The 16,005-nt window shown below is 44.0% G+C and overlaps 1 protein-coding gene across 1 annotated transcript; it reads left to right on the top strand.

Annotated features, from left to right (window-relative positions):
- The first annotated feature begins 1,010 nt into the window (after positions 1-1,010).
- Positions 1,011-15,541, top strand: setdb1b (SET domain bifurcated histone lysine methyltransferase 1b). The gene is made up of 25 exons (XM_080471064.1): positions 1,011-1,117; positions 2,138-2,341; positions 2,452-2,618; positions 2,698-2,741; positions 6,288-6,405; positions 6,505-6,675; positions 6,851-7,052; positions 7,130-7,203; positions 7,295-7,485; positions 8,826-8,955; positions 9,118-9,370; positions 9,705-9,818; positions 9,913-10,207; positions 10,298-10,559; positions 10,732-10,822; positions 10,922-11,038; positions 11,181-11,350; positions 11,478-11,702; positions 11,810-11,980; positions 12,811-12,941; positions 13,181-13,200; positions 13,806-13,924; positions 14,034-14,290; positions 14,381-14,469; positions 15,322-15,541. The coding sequence occupies exons 1-25, from the start codon at positions 1,101-1,103 to the stop codon at positions 15,437-15,439; spliced, it is 3,750 nt and encodes a 1,249-aa protein (XP_080327190.1). The 5' UTR covers positions 1,011-1,100; the 3' UTR covers positions 15,440-15,541.
- The last annotated feature ends 464 nt before the right edge of the window (positions 15,542-16,005 follow it).

The following is a 16,005-nucleotide window of genomic DNA, read 5'->3' as shown; positions in this document are numbered from 1 at the left end:
TGAAAGATTTCTTTGGAGTTTGTTGATCTCCTCGCAATGGACCCTCCTCTCCTACCCGTTGCCAAGCTAGATGTGGACGTGGACCTCGGCTTTGCCGCCTTCTTCTTTTTCCTCCTCTGCTTCTTCTTGTTGGTGACCATCATCCGTTGTGCTCAGACGGTGCTGGATCCCTACAGTGCCATCTCTGTGAATACATACCAGGAGGAGCAAACCGAAGACTGATTGAGACCAGACACCTGCATGTCACTGAGAAAAAAGCATCTCATCCCCACAAACCACGACAGATTTGGGGACATTGCTTGTGACTGGGTCAGCACTTCTAAGCTGTTTCACAACCTCCTCGTCCCTCTGATGTAAGTATGCAACGTGGAGTATTAATTAACTGCAGTCCAATATGCATGTTTAGTGTGATTTCCTTTTTAAAATAGATTTTTCAGATTACAACTTTATTCAGATTAACTAAATTCCATTGATAACAGGAAAGGTGGTTGACATTAACAACACAATGGCACAAACAGCAGTACGAAAAGGTCACTATCATGGGGGAAATACTGGCCTTCTGCGCTGACCCACAGAAAACAGGCTGAGAGTGAGTTCTACGACATTCCACAATGTACATTATGAAAAGCTGCATGATTCATGCAAAAAAACACACAAACCTCCTCCCTTCTTGACAAATAGAGCACAGATGTTTTAATGTGGGACAGATGTTCAAGAAACTCCTTTCCACTAATTCTTGTGCAAGTTGCTATTTATTTTTAATTTTTTTTATATATAAATCCAATGTACCTGCTAAGAGTTGGTGATGATTTGGTATTTAAAATATCATTCTAATGAGTGGTTTGTCTCAGTGATTAAAATAAGTTCTAAGTACAGAAACTGTTGGACACTTTTCTCCCTGATGAATATTCCCTTTTTGTGATCCATATAGACCTGAGAAATGCTCATTTTACAACCCTGAGTATCCCAAGTGGGCGGTACAAACAGCGCAGTCCAACACCGCCCCCTCCGGACACACTGGGAACCAAAACATGTGCACAGTCCATTGTCGGTATACGGTAGCATTAGCGGGCTAGCTCAAATATTTGCAAGCAGGCAGGATGGAAAGTAGTGAAAGGTGAGTGTTGATAATACGTAAAGTTTTGTACATTGGCTGATGTTTGCGTGAGAGCAGTTCTCGGACTCGGCGATCTTTGCTTCGCAGCAGTCGGCGTCAGTTTCTTCATACGGCAGTGAGGTTGTTCACGCTCATGCTAAGCTAACGTTCGAGCACGTTCTTGTGTGTGTAAATCTACTCCGCGTTAAATCCACTCTTCTGTTCTAATGTGTAAATGGAGGCAGGGTGGTTCAAATTAGCAGCCCGTGGAAGGTAAGCAGGAGGTTATCCAGTGAGGCTCTCTAGATTACGACTTGTCAGTGTTGTTTTTGTGCTAACAGTAGCTCGCAGGTTGTTTAGCCGCTCTGCTGTGATCCAGAGTGGATGATATTGATGAGAACTGTCTCATCACTGCTGGTCAGTCCTGTACTTTATTTGTGTGAAATGTTCTTTTTTCTCCGAAACGTCCCCGGAAGGTTACAGTGTGCTCGCACAGAGCTGCAGTCTGCAGCCCAGCTCAGGTTGAGCTTTTTGACGTTGTTTATAAGTATTACAGAATATATTCTACGTTTATATGACAGCAGCTGCCTCTGCAAACCTGCACGGTCAGAGTGGGTGTTTGACTTTCTGTCTTCCTCCTGTTTCATGTGTTTGTCCAAACAGCTGTCTCTTATCCCAGCTTACAGTGAACTGGACAGTGCCTCATAGAAACACAATCACATCTCATCCAAACTTCAGTTACCTCCATTTTAACAAGTCATTGGTATCTATTCTGTATATTAAAGTATAAAATCCCACCAGCTTGAAGAAGTGCACCAAAGGAATTGTCTGATTTGTGTTTACTAAGTCAACATGTGTTCTCAATGTCATAACAGAGTCAGATAGTAAACCATCCCTTCGTCTACTAATCACAGGCTACGATCTATCTCATGTAAGATGTGTGTGAATGGTCGAGTGAGGAAGTCTAGACTATTCAAACTGTGGAAAGAGGTGCTGAATAAATGGAGCGATCTTCAATGATTGGTGTTCGTTGCCTCTCAGAATGGAGGTGGACGGCTGGGACTCCAGCATGGAAGAGGAGCTGGGCATTTCTCTGGACGAGTTGAAGAAGTGGATCGACGACGTCGTGGAGAAGAGCGAGATGGTGCAGAAGAAGAAGGCCCAGCTCACTGAACTGAAGCAGTGGGTGGAGCAGAAGGAGGAGGAGAAGGAGAAAACGGAGAAGCTTCTCAATGATGCCAACCAGTGAGAAAGACACATGTTCTTCTTGTGAAGTAGCTCAGCAGCTTCTGCATGTCGGTGTTGATTGATTTGATCTTACATCCAAACAACCTCTTCCCCCGTCACTGTCTCAGGTCTGTGTTGGAGTGTGAGAAACTGGTGAAGGCGACTTACCAAAGGAACGGCCTCGTCTACCGGGAGAGCAGCTCGGAAGACGAGGGGGGCGGCGGGAAGGTGCTGTCCTCTGAAGTCATTGAGATCGACGACGACGACGATGATGATGTTATTGCGGTCGGCTGCTGTAAGTTAGTGTTTACATTCGGGTGCGAGCCCCCATGTTGATAATCATTAATAACTTTTCTCTCTTCCATTGTTTTTAGTGGTGCCTCCAAAGAAGCCTTTAACTCCTGCCAAAGATTCAGAGGTTAGAGCAACAAAAAAGACATACTGTCATCTTTTACTTCTGTGTTAATAATTTCTCAGTGAGGTGTTTTATTATAACTATGATAATAATAATCCATCAAACTTGTACAATGCTTTTTTCTGAACTCAGTCGCTTCACATAGGAGAAACACAACTAAAGCAATAAGGAAGGTAGCTATAAAAATGAAATGAAGAGGTTGAGAAAAAGCAATTTTGAATATGTGGGTTTTGAGGAGTGTTCATATATTTTACATGCTTTTGAGAATTGTCATTTAACTGATAAGCTTTGGATTAAAAGTAAAATCAGTGTTTGCTACACTATTTCTTTGTGTTAACATCCCTTAGCAATGTTTTATATTTTCAGACAGCCTGATTATTTCACATTTAGATGGTGCCTCCTTTGTGGGATGAGCAGGAAAAAATAGTCAAATCTTTAATGGAGTCATACAATGGTACCAGTTACTTGCCAGCACTAATGACAGAAACCAAACTTGTATGTGAAATTCTTCTTAAAAGAGCGACAGAAGGAAATTGATACTGGCTACGGTGGCGAGGAGAGGAGTCTGAGCTCCCAGTGCAACATTTTGTATATCTTCCTAAATAAGTCCAAATGAGCTCTTGCTATCTAGCAGAAATAAGTAATTAAAGATCCTAAACTACAAAAGACCAAAGAATACCTTATCTATTTTATAAAGACTACACAATGAAAAAGCAAGCATATAATGTATGTGGGCCATTGTTAAGAGATCCCCTGTGTGATGATTCAATTAGTAAGTAATAAAGCAAATAGATTTTCTTGTGCGGTGGTCATGTGACCTGAATGAACCAATAGATATTACCTGAGCACGTCACCCATATGGAAGACTGCATCATTAAGACAGAAAGAATTATGGGAACTACAGTCAAAACATCATGGGCAAGTCAGCTGGTTTTTACCGTGTCTGCTGGCCAGCGCTCACTTCTACATTAGAAATAACTTACAATGGATCGGGCCGAAGAAAATGTAGTCAGTTCGTAACGTCAAAGGCAAGATGCAATAATAAAATAGGAGGAGTAAAGAACTGGATCTGTATGAGCATTCTGAGTGGTCAGCAGATGTTAACCTGTCGCCAAACGTCGAGTACACATACATTTATAATTATCTGATTTTAAGTGCGAGTGCAGAAACAAAATGCTCAGCAGCTTCAGATGACTGCAGCAGAGACGCGTTCTTTTTACGGATGGATGTGTTCAGGACCTGGAGATATTTAAAGTGCATCAGAAACTATTCAAAGGTTTGCTACTGTGTGTATGTGTGCTGTATGCTACTGTTAAAAGCTGTTTATACAGTCATACTGTTATAAAGTGGGGAGATCAATGTTGTATGCAGGGAAACTCCTTATTGCTGCTGTTCTTGCCATTCGTCACCTCTTGGTGACCTCCCAGACGGGGCTTGAGCTGTTTTTCTTCCACACGAGAATATGATAGAAGCCCCCTCCTTTGCTTATCCTGTGGCGGCCATTACAGTTGACAATGCCGCAAGTCGACAGCATTTCATAGCTCAGCAGTCTGGAATCAATCTAATCTGATGCCTCGCCGCTGCTCTATGGGTTGGTTCCTTGAGTTCCCACAATGCTTTGCGTTCAGAGTGGGGAAACATCATTGTTGATGACTCATGAGCATAAGTGATGGCTTGACTTTACAAAAATGAGCTGGGTTGATTTCAGATTCTTGTTCCCGATGGCGAAAATTCGAGAGCTTTCTGAGTGTATCAGATGTGAAATCGTTCAAAAACACAAACATTCCAAAGGATACAGTTCAATCGACAGAGATCTTGAAGTTTCTGTGTCATCAGTTTTTAAGAGCAATCCGCAACTGGTGCGGATTGTGGAAAGAACATCTCAGAAATCCTCTCGAGAGCTGATGGTCTCAGCCAGAACGGTCCACCACTAACTAGAGCAAGGAGGCCTCCAGGGAAGGAAGTCAAAGAGAGAAAGCAGATTGAAGTCAAGTCTCTTGTCACAAGAATTGTCACAGAAAAGGTTTTCAAGGCTCTTTTAGTATTTAATTGACTGTAGTGGTTAAAGAAAGACGAGGGTGTCAAACAGGTCATCAGTGGGCCAGAACCGTCCCACCACAGGATCCAATCCAAGAGGAGAGGTCGTAACAACACAGAGACCCAAAACTGAACAAAGCTCATCGCAGAGAGATCCGTGATGCAGCGGTAGAAACTTCCTACTTTGATGTGACAGAAGTTACATTAACAAAACAAAATCTGTTGTCAGGGGAATTTTGTGAAAACACGCTGACGGCTGCAGAAACAGCAGGTTTATCTCCACATTAGTCTGGAGAGAAACTCTGGCAGGTAGGATTTCTTTAGTAAAAAATGATGTGAACACTTTTAAGCTGTACTTTACAGTATTTTGCACTGAAATAGTCCGTTTTATACATTGTAGTTAATTGTAGTTCGGGTCCAGCCTCTGTGAGGACAAAGCGAGCTGCATCTGCTCCCTGAACCATTTGTTTGACACACCAGTCTGAGGGAATGCGCTGAATCGCTTTATTTATTTTTTAAGCTGGGTTCAAACAAATCCTATGATCCATCACCACAGGGAGGACTCCTGCAAACCTACATGAGTTTAACCACCTCAAATAAAAAGTCTGAGAAATAGTAAATGAGACAAAAGAGTTTAGAATTGAACTTCAGGTGAAGGAAAGTTACACTTAAAGTACATATTATTTGTGACTATTACACCTAGACTTGCATTACCACATTAGCAAAGATAGACTCAAATTGATCTGACTATTTCAAGCAAATTTGGACCTTAATATACGTAGAGATTATAAATGAGGTTCTTTTCTGGGTTCAATCAGATACACTCAGTGTACTTGATAAGATATACATTCTTTTCACTGGGATTTGTGAAATATCAGAGCTGCAGTTACAAGGACTTCCATCACTCTATTACACGTGTCGAACTCTGGTAGTCGAGGGCCACCATCCAGCCTGTCTCCATGTCGCACTGCTTCAACACGGCTGATTGCAGTGAGCTGCTTGTTATCAGGCATTCCGTTGAGCTCAGTGATGAACCATCATGGCATTCAGGTGTGTTAAAAAAGGGAGACATGGAAACATGCAGGGCTGCGGCCCTCCAGGACCTGAGTTTGACATCCCTGCTCTATTATGACATTTGTCCAGTGGCGACTGGCCAATTGGCAGAAGGGCAAAAGCTCGCTTGATCTTTATTTTCAGTATGAATACAGACCGTGAAAGCGGGGCCTCACGATCCTTCTGACTTTTGGGGTTTTAAGCAGAAGGTGTCAGAAAAGTTACCACAGGGAAAACTGGCTTGTGGCGGCCAAACGTTCATAGCAACGTGACGTCGCTTTTTGACCATTCGATGTCGGCGCTTCCTATCATTTCGAAGCAGAATTCACCAGGCGTTGGATTGTTCACCCACTAATAGGGAACGTGAGCTGAGTTTAGACCGTCATGAGACAGGTTAGCTTTACCCTACTGATGATGTGTTGTTGCAATAGTAATTCTGCTGGCCAATATTCCATCCAGATCAAAGAAGCTTCTGCTGCCCTGCAGAAAACCTCCCAGCAGGTGCAGAAGTTGATTCATATGGTCACCAAACCTTCTGCAGGCTTGCCGCTGCTCCGATCTCCAGCACAGACTGCAGGTCAGTCCGGTCAGCTCCCATCACGTTCTTGCTTCTTTGCCTTTTTGCTCACATGGAAGAATAAATTATACTGATGTCGGTGGCGAAATGACTTTCCAGGTTTGCAGAGTTCAGGCCCAGCGGTGTTTGTATCTCAAGTTGCTTCTCAGTCGGTGACCCAGCCAAACCCGAACATGGCAGAAGATGAGCTCAGAGTCGGGATGAGTATCCTGGGAAAGAAACGAACCAAGACGTGGCACAAAGGCGCCCTTGTTGCCATCAATCCTGTCGGTGTGTTACCATTTTCTTTTCCCCATTTCCTGCTCAATGAAACTCTTAATACATGTTTGACATATCATGAATGAGTTGTTCATTATCTTTCCTATATACGGTATTACCTTTTTACTTGATCGGTTTTCTGAATTCCACACATTTATCTTTTTTTTTCTCTCTCTCTCTCTCTTAGGGAATGGTGTATTGAAGTATAAAGTGAAGTTTGATAAAGGCAAGAGTCTGCTGTCTGGAAATCATGTAGCTTTTGACTATAACCCCACCCTGGAGAGTCTTTATGTGGGTGCTCGTGTTGTTGCCAAGTACAAGGATGGGAACCTGGTGTGGCTGTACGCTGGAATAGTAGCGGAGATGCCCAACAATAAGAACCGGATGAGGTGAGTGGATAAACATCTGGAGAAGTGCTGCTATCCTGTATTTGTTCATTGTTGTTGTTGTTGTGTGTGTGTCTCAGGTTCCTGATCTTCTTTGACGATGGCTATGCTTCGTATGTGACACTACCTGAACTGTACCCAGTTTGCCGACCACGTAAGTGGCACTGTCCTGGACTTTGTTGAAAATTAACCCATATGTGTTCATCTGGTTTAAACAATAAGTCATGTCATCTTTGTTTGTACAGTAAAGCGTACCTGGGAGGACATAGAGGATGCCTCTTGTCGAGACTTCATAGAGGAGTACATCACTGCCTACCCCAGCAGGCCGATGGTGCTCCTCAAGGTCAACCAGATAATCAAGACTGAGTGGGAGGGAACCTGGTGGAAAAGCAAAGTCGAGGAAGTCGATGGCAGCTTGGTCAAGATCCTCTTTTTGGTATTTTACCTTCAGATTCTGCATCAATTTTCCAAATCAAAACCGCGAGCACTGTGATGACCACACACTTAATGTACAGTGCTTCCGGAAAGTATTCACAGCGCTTCTGGGGAAGGTTACAGAAAAAATTCTCCTGCTTTGAAGGTCCCAATGAGCACACTGGCCTCCATCATCCTTGAGTGGAAGACGTTGGCAACCAACTGGACTCTACCTAGAGCTGGTCGGCCATCTTAACTGAGCGATCGGGGGAGAAGGGCCTTAGTCAGGGAGGTGACTGAGAACAGGATGGTCACTCTGTCAGAGCTCCAGAGTTCCTCTGTGGAGAGAGGAGAACCTTCCAGTAGGACAACCATCTCTGCAGCAATCCACCAATCAGGCCTGTATGGTAGAGTGGCCAGACAGAAGCTTAGTAAAAGGCACATGGCGGCCCGTCTGGAGTTCGCCAAAAGGCATCTGAAGGACTCAGACCATGAGAAACAAAGTTCTCTGGTCTGATCAGACAAAGATTGAGCTCTTTGGAGAGAATGCCAGGCGTCACGTTTGGAGGAAACCAGGCACCGCTCAACACCAGGCCAATACCATCACTATAGTGAAGCATGGTGGTGGCAGCATCATGGGGATGTTTTTCAGCGGCAGGAACTGGGAGACTAATCAGGATAGAGAGAAAGATGAATGCAGCGATGTACAGAGACATCCTGGATGTAAACCTTCTCCAGAGCGCTCTTGACCTCACACTGGGGCGACGGTTCACATTTCAGCAGGACGACAACACAAAACACACGGCTGAGATATCGGATCGTCAGGACGACTCTGTGAACGTTGTTGAGTGGCCCAGTCGGAGCCCAGACCTGAATCTGACTCACCGTCTCTGGAGAGATCTGAAAATGGCTGTGCACCGATGCTGCCCATCCAACCTGGTGGGATGTTGCTTGAGAGTTGCTGCAAAGAGGAATGAGCCAAACTGCCTAAAGATAAAAGTGCCAAGCTTGTGGCATCATATTCAAAAAGACTTGATTTGACTTTGCTGCCAAAGGTGCATCAACAAAGTATTGAGCAAACGCTGTGAATACTGATGTACATGTGATTTCTTAGTTTTTTATTTTTGAATAAATTTGCAAAAATCTCCCAAACAAAGTTTTTCACGTTGTCATTATAGGGTGTTGTGTGTCGAATTTTGAGGGGGAAAAATGTATTTATTAAATTTTGGAATAAGGCTGCAACATAACAAAGTGTGGAAATAGTGAAACGCTGTGAATACTTTCCGGAAGCACAAACATCTGTCATCTGCTGTTGGGTATTGGGAATGAGTAAATGATCTTGTGTTGTGTGGTGTTGATCAGGATGATAAGAGGAGCGAGTGGATCTACAGAGGCTCCACCAGGTTGGAACCGATGTTCAATCTGAAGCTGACCACAGCCAACGCTCAGGAGAAGAAGCTGGCCGGCCAGCAGAGGACCAGACCTAACATGGGTAACACAAGCTCTTCTCAGCATACCTGCATGCTCATCTTCAGCTTTTACATTTTTTTTAAACTAAAATTGATCTAATAAATAAGACAATATAAAAACAACTCTGTATTTTAAGCTTTCTGACATGTGTGTGACTTTAGTTATTACTTTTTTCCAACTCCAGGGGCGTTGAGGAGTAAAGGTCCAGTTGTCCAGTACACCAGTGATGGGCATGTCGGAGCTTCTCTGGCCAAACCGGCACCGTCCCCTCAGACCCCACAGACTCCTCAGACCCCACAGACCCCACAGACTCCCCACACCCCTCAACCCTCACCAAGCCAGCCTGCGCAGGTGTCTCAGAGTCTCCAGCGTCCGTTGCTCCAACAAACTCCTCAATCCACTCAGCCCACATTTTCTCCACAGCCCCTGCGTGTCGAGTGAGTGATCTTACATTATACTGCCAATTCTGCTTTGTTCAAAGGTCAATTCTTCAAAATAAGCAGACGTTATGGCTACTGGTAAATTAAATGAAATATGTCGGTGTAATAAGTACAGTTTTGTTGCATTTGTCTTAACTTTTACAGAAAGCGGAAGTTAAGATTTGGTTCTATTTAATGAGCAGGACTAATGAGTTGCCTCACATATATTTCAGTGTTTATATTTGTAAATTTAGAAATATATTGGAACTCTTTTTAATTCAATATATTTCAAAACACAAGTTTTGTAAACTTTTGTATTTAATAGTAATATTTTTTCACGTCTTTCTTCAAGGAATAAACATCAGATGGCAAAGAAGAGTACTTCTCCGTTCATCCCTGGGGTGGGCGGCACACATGCCTCCAAAGTCATGCAGTCCCTTAACGCCAATCTCAGCAATCTCGCCACGTAAGCTCTTCTCATTTCCTAACTAAACTATGAGCTTCATGTCAAACTCTGGAAAGTCTTGACCTTGTTGTTTCTCTGCTTTTCTTTATGTTAGTGGGCGATTGGTGATTACAGCAAACACCACCCCACCCACGGTCACGCAGTCGTTTCAGAGGCACCTGACTCTGGGCCCTCCTCTAGCGACACATGCACTGGTGACCGTGCCACATCAGCCCGCGTATCGCGCGCCGACTGACCGCATCTTCTATCTGACGCACGCATGTCAGCCCGCCTGTCTGAATCGTGTTCGACCTGTTCGGCCAGACATGCACAGAGGAAAGAACCCCCTCCTGACTCCTTTACTGTACGATTTCAGACGGATGACTGGGCGACGCAAAGTCAACCGAAAGGTAAACGTGGAAGGAACAAAAGCAGCAAGGGCCAATAAGTCAGTTTTGTGTGCGTGTGTAACCCTTTCCTTCAACTTGTCCTTCCCTCAGATGTCTTTCCACGTGATCTACAAAGCTCCGTGTGGACTCTGTCTGAGAAACATGGGGGAGATCCAACACTACCTCTTCCAGACTCGCTGTGACTTTATATTCTTAGAGATGTTCTGTCTTGATCCCTACGTGCTCGTGGATCGGCGCTTCCAGCCTCAAAGACCCTTCTATTACATTCCTGACATCACCAGTGGGAAAGAGGACATCCCGCTCTCTTGCGTCAACGAGATCGATTCTACGGCGCCTCCTAAAGTAGCTTACAGTAAGAGTTGGATTGAGATGAAGACAAAGTCGTTACTTTCACTTTGGATCATATTAAAGACTGTCTGCAAATTAAAATGAGAATAGATGTGTTCCTACTGCTCTTTGTTCCTACTTTTCATAATAAAGTGAGTGATAACTGAGAGACTAATAGACCATTTTCTCTTCTCCAGGTAAAGAGCGTATTCCTGAAGACGGCGTGTTCATTAACACCAGTTCAGACTTCCTGGTTGGTTGTGATTGTACTGACGGCTGTCGAGATAAGTGAGTGACGCTTCCCGTCCCGGACCCATCATGTCTCATTGTTCTCTCACTTTTAGTAAATGTCTCTATGGCCATTTTATCTTTGCCTTTTTATTACAGGTCTAAATGCTCTTGCCACCAGCTGACCCTTCAGGCTACAGGTTGCACGCCCGGGGCACAGGTCAACCAAAACGCCGGATATTTACATAAACGATTAGAGGAGTGCTTGCCCACAGGGTGAGATATTGCACCTCTACAGAGCGCCCTGCCCACTGTCAAACCTCTTGACCTCAGCAGTTTTAAATTCAGTGTAACAGCTAATACGATTGATGTGTTAAGATGATCTCTTCTCTGTTTTTCTCTGTCTTGCCTCTCTCAGGATCTATGAGTGTAACAAAATGTGCAAATGTTGTACTCAGATGTGCACCAACCGGCTGGTGCAGCACGGCCTTCAAGTCCGTCTTCAGCTGTTCAAAACCCAGAACAAAGGCTGGGGCATCCGGTGCCTGGATGATGTGGCCAAAGGCTCTTTTGTCTGCATTTACGCTGGTGAGGGTCAAACCTGAATATTGCCAGGGGAACGGGTGCAGACTTTTATTTTCGTTGGGTTTCAAAGAGTTGTATAATTAAGGATTGAACATTTCTCTTGACCTTCCGTTTCTCCTTCCGTCGTCAGGTAAAATCTTGACCGACGACTTCGCAGACAAAGAAGGTCTCGAGATGGGTGATGAATATTTTGCTAACCTGGACCACATAGAGAGTGTGGAGAACTTCAAAGAGGGTTATGAGAGCGAGGCTCACTGTTCGGACAGCGAGGGAAGCGGCGTTGACGTGTCCAGGATAAAAATCCAGCCGTCGGCGTTGGTGTCGGGCAGCAACACCGGACGGCCATCGAAGAGAGGTGAGTCCAAATTAAAAGGAGAGACGCCGAGGTCGGCCAGGTTGTTGGTGGCTTTTGTACTCGTGACTCCAGCCGATAACCTCATTCTTTCTTTTTGCCCTTCGAAGCTCAAAGCCAAAGCTCATCAGAAGACAGCAACGAGGACGAGGACAAGGAGTCGAAGAGCGAAGAGGAGAGCGACAGCTCAGACGACACGTTTGTGAAGGAAAACCTGTACAGCTCCAGCTCCGTGTGGAGGAGTTACACCACACGAGGACAGGTCAAGGGCAACAAGGAAGGCGAGTGCAGAAAAGAAACTCGTCACTTAGTTGTGATGCTGCTTGTTTGTTTCCTACGATTTGTCATGCAGCTGCTTTAGAACTGCATGAACGCTGTTTCCCATCATCTCCCCAAATCCCCGCTGCACTAAACAGAAGGATTAAAAAACTAAGACAAGCTGTTGTTTTGCCTCCTGGGCATGTAATGTTGGACCAACATGTTTGGCCAATTCAAACGGCAGCAGCTTATAAGTAAGAAAATGAAAATAAGCAGGTGTGTCACTGTGTCCCGGAGAGCAAAGCAAGCGGTGGATTTAAATATTCTATTAATAGAAGAAAAGCTCCGGCTCTACAAACAGTTTAAGAAGACGAATGCTCACGAAGATAATCACTGTTTGTTTAAGCCTTCTAAAGTTTGAAACTGGTTTTAGTTGTTTTGATTACTTTGACAGTGGTGTTGATGTTGTTCTGGAGGGATTTGACTTTATTGGTCTAACATTTGTATCCTATTGCACCTTAAGGAGTTCACTCAGCAATTACATGGTACTCGCATAAAAAACATTCTATTTTCTACTAACCTGGATTTTGTAGTTTGTAGTTTGACTAGAAACCAAGCTAGTAAACTATTAAAACTGTCATCACTGGTAAAAATGTATTTAGTGGTATCTTCTGACCTGGTTAAGAGAAATATTCTCTTCATGCAAAATAAGTTTCTAATTAATTGGAAGGAAATTGTTTCAGCAGTTAATCTGAATTGAAAAAGCTCCATAGTGTTTCTGGCATGATTGTTTGGTTTGAAACATTTCATTGCCGTGGCTTCACCTTTCTCTCCTCCTCTCCGTCTGCTTCAGGGAGTCAGGATAGTAAAGAAGGATTGAGCTCCTCAGCCAAAGGAACAGAGGACGGCAAACCGCCGTCCATGCCCGAGGAGACGGGGAAAAGCAAAGTGGCTTCCTGGCTGACGAGTCAGGGGCTGAAGAAGGCGAGTAAAGGATAAAAGCAAAAACGTTTTTTCAGAGCTGGGATGTTTTTGTTTCTAATGTAGGAAATTAAACTTTGTAATACTCGAGCATGGCATCAATTCAGCGCCAAAATCACAAGCGCATAAAAACTGTAATCGCGCACAGTTCAGACCGTGCACGCGGTGCTTCTCTACGCATGCGCCGCCTCTTTCATGATGAATTCTGTGATCTCTCATCATCCTTTTATTTTCATTTACAGGACTCTGGAGACAGCAAGAGGCGAGTGGATCTTTTACAGTATTCTTTGATGAAAGTTTAGTATTTTCTATGTCCTGATCAGAATGTTCAGTCCTGAGTATTGACTGATCTGGATACTTACATTTTCTTTGCATGCTGACCTGCAAAGTTGTTTTATGTTATACAAAATGACATGAACTTTGTTTCTGAATCCTTCATCATCTCCTGGATGCAGCATTGCCTGATTTAACTGAAAAGACAAACAGACGCCTGAGCTTCAGAGTATCTGGAGTAAAACTGATAATGCTCACTTGTTTTAAATTATTTTGTTTGCCACTTTCTTGTAAGGCTCTTCTGAATTATAATATCGAGGAGGCAGGACGTATTGTGGAACCAAAAGCTTTAAAAGCATCACGGTCACATGGTTTCCCTGAGCCTCGGCTTTAAACCTGCACACCACATTCATTGGCTCAATTTGCAGATTAATTAAAAAACAATAAATCGGCCCCAGTCTGATCCTGCTGATCGGACCAGGTCATCTTCAGTCTGTGTATCATCATATTAACTGAACTACCATTCTTCAACTCGGCGGTCGATGACCTTAAAGGAATGTAGATGGCTCTGTTGACTCACTGTGCTCTCTGCAGTCAGCCAAAGGCAGAAACGGTGAAGAAGCAGGATGTGATGACCGTTTCTGACAGCGATGATGTTCAGACCATCAGCTCAGGATCTGAAGACAACAAAGAAAGAGACAAAGTGATCCCGGGTAAACGAGCAAAGACAAAATATATTTTTCGGACTCCCTCTTCTGTTCTAGCTGGATGGCTAGAATGGTTTCCTCTCTTGATCATCTGTGTTCTGGGTGCCTCTCTCAGGGGTGACTAAAAAGCAAGTAGCAGTGAAATCTACCCGAGGCATCGCTCTGAAGTCCAGCCACAAAATGATGGTGAAAACCGGTGCACCTGGAGGCGGGGGAGGATCGGGCGGTCCGGGAGGGAAGAGTGGCCAGCAGGGGCAGACTGGAGGAGGCGGGGAAAACAACAGCAGAAACACCCGCTTGTTCTTCGACGGCGAAGAGTCGTGTTACATCATCGATGCCAAGCTGGAAGGAAATCTGGGCCGTTATCTCAACGTAAGAACCGAAAGGGGGAATGTTGTAGTTTAACCTTCGTGCTTTACTTCTTTTTTACGTCTTTATCCCTGCCGTCTCTCTGGATTACAGCACAGCTGCAGTCCGAACCTGTTCGTCCAGAACGTGTTCGTGGACACGCATGACTTGAGGTTTCCCTGGGTGGCGTTCTTCGCCAGCAAGTGAGTCTTTAAGCTGATTTCAACCCCCTGAGACTGAAGGGAGTCACTGTTCACGCCAGATATAAGCATTTGTATGTTTCAGGCAGCAGTAATAATGATACACAAGCAGATATCTTTTGAAGATAAATCATTTTAAACTGTATAATGACCAAAAGCACTTGTGCTCAAAGTGCAAATGATGCATTTTTAAGCTGAGCACTACAACAAAAAAGTCCTTCCATCTGTGAACACGCCGTAAACCTTCACTTCTGAAGATTCTGTTTCTGCTAAGGAAAGTGACGTGGACACGATGCTTTGTTGTTTTCATCATCATGGCCTTAAGGGGGCACTGCTGTGTCATGTTTCAGGATGTCATTCATGTCAAGCAGAACGCAATATTCATAAATCTTTGCATTATTATAAAGACTCCTGATCAAGAGTAAAATGGGTAACTGTTTGTGAGGCACTACGAGATGTGTTGAAGCATTCAGATTACCGTCGGATCCATTTCGTCACATCTCTGCTCAGTACACCACCTCGATAGAATCTGCTGTCGTTTGATGGCACAAACGGGATGTGATGTAATTTCTACTCTGTTCACTTAACTCAAATGAAAATAGCCATAAATTAGTACTGAAGTTTACACTTGAAGCACAAGATTGATTCTTTTACAATCCATTGAGGCGGCGTGAAGAACTTTGTGTCAGTGTCCAGCTCTTTATGGATATATACTCCAGAGACTAAAACATCTGAAACGGAAGAAAGAATCGCTGACGTTTTGTTGTTCGGACCTGATATGTGGATTGACACACTGCTGACTCAGTTTGAAGACCTTGTCCTCGTCCTGACTTTCCCCCTCGTATTCTTGTTCAGGCGGATCCGTGCCGGCACCGAGCTGACCTGGGACTACAACTACGAGGTGGGCAGCGTGGAGGGCAAAGTGCTGCTCTGCTGCTGCGGATCCACGGAGTGTAGAGGAAGACTGCTGTGATCCACATGGGCCTCCGCTGTACCCGAGGAAATCTTGGAACGAGCTCCTTCAACATCATCACACAGACATCTTGTTTTAGCGCTGTTGCGCAGAATTGGTTGCTCTGCCTTTCATTGTCTTTGTGCTCTGTGTGTGAACACACTGGTGTTACGCTGCGTTCTGCGTGGCTGCTAAGAATCGCCTTCATCCTGGTAGTGGAAGATACCAAGCATTGAAGGGAGGAAGTGAAATAGACTATCAATAAAGTATGGATAATGTCATTTGACTGTGTGTGAGTGTAGATGCACAAAATGAAGGGATTTTTTAATTTTTTTTTTTTTTTACTTCTTTTGAAAATTTCTCCTCAGTAATTGTAAATAACTTTACAATGAAAATATGTTACAACAATAATAATTCTGAGTTCATCAGAGTAAATATGAATCCTATAACATTCTTGGACTGACTAAAGCAGGTGAAGCAATCTTGGTCATTTCAGTCGTCTGCCAAATGTTTTCTTTTATTTTTACTACATGGTTGAGGTGTCCAACTCATTTTAGTTAACGGGTTATTTATAACCCAGTTTGATC

The sequence above is a fragment of the Lipophrys pholis genome (genome assembly GCF_963383615.2).
Source record: "Lipophrys pholis genome assembly, chromosome: 9".
Classification (NCBI taxonomy): Eukaryota; Metazoa; Chordata; class Actinopteri; order Blenniiformes; family Blenniidae; genus Lipophrys; species Lipophrys pholis.
The sequence above is the reverse complement of the archived record's forward strand: the minus strand, read 5'-3'. Positions and strand labels throughout refer to the sequence as shown.